General features: G+C 40.6%; 1 protein-coding gene across 1 annotated transcript; it reads left to right on the forward strand.

Annotated features, from left to right (window-relative positions):
- The first annotated feature begins 342 nt into the window (after nt 1-342).
- On the forward strand, nt 343-2,356 carry LOC121423062. Its single transcript, XM_041618338.1, has 2 exons — nt 343-666; nt 1,096-2,356. Exons 1-2 carry the CDS (start codon nt 517-519, stop codon nt 2,122-2,124), a joined length of 1,179 nt encoding a protein of 392 aa, XP_041474272.1. The 5' UTR covers nt 343-516; the 3' UTR covers nt 2,125-2,356.
- The last annotated feature ends 4,077 nt before the right edge of the window (nt 2,357-6,433 follow it).

Genomic DNA, 6,433 nt, shown 5'->3' on the forward strand with positions numbered 1-6,433 from the left:
ATTTTTAGTAGATATCTGAAAACGTAAGACTATGTACAGTATTTATAACACACAGTCAATGAGTGGAAAATGGAGATTAATGCCTTGCCATATAAAGCAAGTTTCATGGTGGGATTTGAACCCCAAACTTGTGATTTGAAGTCCAAGACTCATCCACTGAGCCTCACTGCTACATTTCTGCATTTTTGTTTAGTATAGAATATCAATATACAGTCGATTGGATCTTTAGAGCAGTAGCCTGTCCATCGTAAAAACCTCTCTTCAGTGGCCACCAAACTTCCATGTCTGTACAGGCCACCTTTTTACAGTAGCCACTTTTTCTGTTCACTTGACTTTAATTTTTTGTCTTTCTTGATGTCATCCTACAGATTGGCCATAAGCATTGTTTGATCTCCTGACCAGTGCGTCCAGTGTCACAACCCAACACCACCAACCGCACCCAGTCCAGCCTAATCTCCATCCATCTGGACATCTTTGTAATCACCCACACAGAAGTCAAGCCTCTGTATAGCTAGCATGATGGAGGCCCTTTCGCCGATGGGCGAGACCGTGATGGAGACGTCGTCGGTGCTTCCCAGCCCTCAGTCCTCCAACCTGATGATGGGGGTGGGCGAGGAGTCTATGGAAACCATGACGATGTCACCCAAGGCTCCAGAGACACAGGAGGTAGTAAATAGTAGTCAGAAGTAGTAACTTCCATAAGTCTATATTAAGGGAGTGCATCCAAATTTTGCAAGAAAATTTTAGAGTCAATAACAAATATATCTCTGACCCTAGATTTTTTTCAATCACTTGTCATGATGAAGGAAGGGGGGGGCATGATGGTTGCTACAGCATCATATTGTACTTGTATGTTCAAAAGATATGAAATGTTACGAAACAGTCATTACATTCCTCAAATTACTAGATAGGCATTGCAGGTTGCAATTGCTGGTTTAAAGTCATTCCAGGTCAATATTACTTTAACATTTAGCACTTCAAAGTGACCATATCATTATAAGAAAAGCTAGTTTCTGTAGCACAGGACCTAAATTCTTTAGTATTTACCAATTCTTGTTGTTGATCCTTTATTTGTATCATCTGAAATTGTTCTAGACAAATAATGAGAGGCTACAACAGATACCTGCCCCAGTCCTGTCAACAGATGGCACACTTCACAGCCTAAACACACCATTCGCCGGAAGCCTCTCCAATTTGGTGCTACCTGGAATTCCAAATGCAGCAGCCGCTACAACCTCCTTCTTCCTTAACGCAACAAGCCCTACAACAGTGGCAGCGCCATTCCTGCTTAACCAGTCTAGCCTGACAACGGCCACGGCTGGTGCGCCGCAGTTCTTGATGAACGGAAGTCCAGGTGTTCAACCCAATACAACGTTCTTGTTGAACACCAACCCAGGGAATAGCAATATGCAGACATTTTTGCTGAATCCAAACATGGCAGCTCAGGGAACGCCGTTAGTGGTGCAAACTCCACAAACTAATACTGCCTTTTTAGTGAACCCAGGTGTGCTGAACACTAGTGCAAACACGTTATTGTTAACGCATCCCGGCTTGGCAGGATCAAATGGCGCCCTCATGTTGGCTGCTAACCAAGGAGCAGCTGCCTTACCGCATGTACAACCACAGGTCCAGCAGCAGATCCAACAGCAGATACAACAGCAGGTCCAGCCACAGCTCCAACAACAGGTCCAGCCACAGCTTCAGGCACAGGTCCAACAGCAGGTCCAAGCACAGGTCCAACCTGCGGTGACTCCTGCACTGGTGGAAAACACGATGGACGCTTCATCAAGCGAAGTGCAAGCGCAGCAACAGACTGCTGCATCAGACACAAGTAGTACTTTACAATTACAGACGTTGCAATTGCCCATTGGGACGTTACCTGGCGCTTTAATACAGACTGACGGAGCACAGAATGTGATCCTGCAGCCGAGGATGGATCCAGCCGAGAGTGACACTTCTTCCATTTCAGAGCTGTCTCAAGGGGTGGTGGAGGAGAACTCAATAACTGAAAACATCAGGGAAAACAAAGACAGTAAGTACATGTTCATGTCATGTTTTTATTTTGTATTTATGTTGTTTGATAGTGTCTTGACCTTCCTGTCAATCCAATTGTATTCTTATTAAAACACATTTTCAGATTCTGACAAGCTTTTCATGCCTCTCGTGATGATATCCATTTCAGACTTGTCCTTGATCCCTGTCAAAGAGGGCAGTATTTTGTTTCCAGTGCTTCACTCATCCCTACAGTTAAAGCATGATGGACATATACTTAAGTCATACCCCTTGTAAATTCAGTGTTTTTTAGTTATTCTTTTTCTACATGTTTCAGTCAGATGAAAAGAAAAGTGACTTGAAATTCCTTAAAAAGAAGAAAAATTAATAGGCTTAGAGGCCAAGAATTATGAATAGGTAAAACTGCATAGATTCCACACATTTTTGTGTTTATTTATTAGTATTTGTTAAGTGTTTGTATGTATATAGGCCCACATATTGTTTTTCTATTCATTACCAATGCATATGCACATCCAATGTTGTTGACAAATCTAGATGACAAATTGAACACAAAATATTCTCCGATCATAATGCATGCATGAACCCCGTGCGGCTCCAACTGTTAATTGTATCTGGCCAAACTATGCAGAAAGCTATAAGTTTATACACAGGGACAAACAATCGGAGACAGATCGATGCAAATTTCATCGTTGATGAGGATCAGCATCGGCCAGCTGGCCACCAATGTAAATGTCTTCGCCATTCTCAGGCAATGTTGCTCAATTACAGCTAATTGCTTCTAATGAAATGTGATCAGATGAGCAAGCATGCCAGATGCGGGTTGCATCTTGGTGTATGCATCACCCGTTGTTGGTGGGTGGCTTGGCTGTGGATGCTGGTACATCGCTACCGAGAGGGGCCTAGTCAGCAGTGGCATACCTACTTACAGAGACCACAAGCATTTTAATTGTGTGTTACTAAAAGATGATACATCATTGACTTTTTGATGAGCTGCTTTCATTTTTTTTTCTTTTTTTGGGTGGGGCTAGGACAAGAAGAATATCCTAGGGTAGTTGCACAAAGTGCTTTGGTAAAATTATTTTATGAATTTTTTTATGATTGGAGGTGGATCTTTACTTCTCACTTATTCATCTCAGTTTGTTATTGGGTTGTGTTTGCCTTTATTGAAAGGTAAATTATTCAGATTGATTTTTGGCTTTATAGTATTTCCTTCTCAAGTTTTGAGGGGAATGTCCAGTAAAGCAGATCAAAAATACCATTTCATGCAGAAGGATATTTTTTGTTGAGTACTGATATGTTCCCTTTTCCCATTGGAGGATCAAAGATGGAACAGGGTTATCTATTTATAATCTCTTCACGTCACCAAACTCCAGCCCTCTTTTTATTCCCCCTCCCAATGTATATACAATGGAAGTGAGAAGAAGAGCAACATTCCTTGCTTTTGGTGTCCTATGGGGGTTATGAAGGTCCCCCCTCTAGATAAACAAAGTCACCCTGAGCGGTGATGATGGTCTTAACAGATGCTGGATGCATTCTCATGGGCCTCCATTGGTAGGTTTTGTCGCCGTGGTGATGGTCAGTTATCCACGCAGCGCAGCGGATACCACTGAACCTCAGTCACGTTCTGTTTTTTGGGGTGATTGATTGAAGGATGGGTAAAAAATTGAGATATGAAAGACCCCAAGAAATGGAAAAAGAAGGATAAAGAGATGGATGGAGAAAGGGCAGCAGTTTGAAGGAAATGTGAGAGATTGTGATGACATCACAAAAGAATTCAGATTTCTATTTCTTTTTTATTTAATCATATGATAAATGTGGCTATTATGAAGTCTGTATATATGTTGAGTTTCATGAAGAAGTGCAATTATGGTATCTTTGCCAGCATCGTAACTACCATGGAAACATTGATTGCCAATGCTGCTGAGCCATGTTACCATGGTAGTTACACAAACTAATACTTAACCATGATTAGCAAGTTACCACAGATCATTTTGTTGGTGCAGGAACGCCCTTAGCAGCACACTTAACTGCATTGCATGCGCATAAAGGCATTGCGTAAGGACGTTTCTGCACCGATGGGTTGCGCGGAAGTGAGGTGCAAATGGCGTTCCTGCACCCTCACAACGAGTTGTAAGTCCTTTTCGAATGGGATACAGAATCTACCATCATTAATCCTTGAGGGATTTTTAAATTTTTATTTTGTTTCTTTTTTCCCTTTTCATGGGGGGGTAGGGAAGGAGAGAGAGGGAGGAAATGAGAGAGATTAAATAACATGCTCTAATCTATAGGAAGTTCTGGAAATGATCCCCCCTCCCTCTAAAAAAAAGTAAACTTTTATTCTTTTACATTATATTGAATGATGCATGCAACTGCATGGCATGCCATTGATTTAAACAAAGAGGGGGGATGCAACTGAAATGTTTGAACTTGATACAAAGTAGGCCATTAGTTTGATATGGAACAACTCATACTGGTCTTTGTCCTGAATACCTTAATTAATAAATATGATTGTTTCTCAGCCATCCTTGACTGTAGGCAGGCAGTCACAGAGTGGACAAACCTCCCCATGGGGTCTCACGATTATACAGCTCATCAGGAACAAGGTGGAGCTGGGGCCAGTTTCATAAAGCTGTTCATAAGTTACGAATAACTTTACGCACAGCTGGTGACCCTTTCTTGTGCTATATGATATATCCCTATGTAGCTGACTTAGGTATGAGAACATTTTCCAGTCGTTCGTAAAGTTGTGCGTAACTTTACGAACAGCTTTATAAAACACCACCCTGGAGTTCTGTGGCATGGGTTAATATTCTTTTAAAAATCTGAGCTGCAAGGTCCTATTTGTTACCAGTGTCTGTTATATGTTGGGATAATGAAGCCATGAATAAAAAATTGCACCTAAAATCATTATTTAGTGCTTCAAAAAATTGAAAAATAAAGTGACCAAAAATGATGTCGAAATATTTCATTCCATATTATACTGCATGTGTTACAATTAGATAAATGCAAATTTGTAGACTAACATGAGGCAGTTGTTATGGTATGTAAAATTTAGCAAACAAATTTGAAGAAGAAAGACGGTGTCTTTTATTGTACTGAAAATGTGTTTCTTGATTTGGACATTATGACCACAGACAGTAGAACATCGATACCACCTTCATAATACAAATTATATTATAGAGGGCAGTAATAACTGCCTATTCACATGGTAAAAAAATCGTAATTTGAATGACAAGTTTTTAGCACGTGTGAAACCAAACTAGAACATGATTAGAATCGTGACGCTAAATCACAATCACGAATCCAAATTGTACTCCGGATGTGAATTCCAGTTCATTTTCACTCGAATTACGGTACAAATTTTGCAAAAGGCTTGACCTCCAAAACATCTTTTTGGCGGAGCTTATGTGACCTTTCAAGCACTTCCATAGATAATAAATTGTCATGCTCTCATCGTAGTTTGTATTTGCGATGCAGTGCTTTGATTGACATGTCACCGAGGACACATAGCGCCTTTGCTCTGGAGTTTGAATTCAAATCACAGTTTTCGAGCGAGCGTATGAAAGGTCCGATGATTCTAAAGATGAATTGAAATCATCATTACATTTATGATGATTCAAGATTCACGTGTGAAAAGGCCCTAAAAATCACAGTAGAATGTACCTTTGGAACAGCTCTAACACAAGTGTCATTGCAATTTGTACTATTGCCTCACGAGCAAAATGATGTTTCTTAATTGATTTATAAATTAAAGATAGTGTTTAAGATCCTTGTTATAAATTCATAAAACCATCTTCATCTCACAACAAGGATCAGTCAGTAGAAGTAGTCATTAGTATAAATCATCAGAAAATTTCCTCTTAATCACTGACATGAATGACTGGTCACATGATCAACTGTTTCGCCAAATATATTATCGTGTTATACTACTACTATTAATAATAACGGCATAATTACCCAGGGTAGCCTCTTCAGTTCCGAAAACTGTTCTCCCAGCAGGCCCTGCTATCATTATTACATGGCCAAGCTTGGCTACCGATTCAGGTGCACACAGCTTTTTGAGGAATTATTTCCTGCCGTTACCTATTTACCTCACCTGGGTTGAGTGCAGCACAGTGTGGATAAGTTTGCTGAAGGAAAGCACGCCACGGCTAGGATTCGAACCCACGACCCTCTGTTTGAAAGGCGATAGTCAGAACCACTAGACCGTGAGGCACCCACATACTAGTTTTATTGAATAGGCTCAGTGATATTCAATTTTATCACCTACTGTGTCTAACTTTCTATGAGTTATTAAAATGAGATCAATGACCCTTCAAGCAAGTGAACAATGGTCTAGTAACATGCAGTGTAACACGTAGTAGCCTGCAATCTTCCACCACAAGTTGGCAAGACGAGCTCGGGCCAAACGCTTCAATGT

This window comes from Lytechinus variegatus, chromosome 10, assembly GCF_018143015.1.
Source record: "Lytechinus variegatus isolate NC3 chromosome 10, Lvar_3.0, whole genome shotgun sequence".
Lineage (NCBI taxonomy): Eukaryota > Metazoa > Echinodermata > Echinoidea > Temnopleuroida > Toxopneustidae > Lytechinus > Lytechinus variegatus.

Bases quoted from the DNA above. Each gene is read 5' to 3' on its own strand.
- LOC121423062 (XM_041618338.1), top strand. From the start codon at position 517: ATGATGGAGGCCCTTTCGCCGATGGGCGAGACCGTGATGGAGACGTCG. The intron at 667-1,095 runs GTAGTAAATAGT...AAATTGTTCTAG, and splicing joins AGGCTCCAGAGACACAGGAG to ACAAATAATGAGAGGCTACA.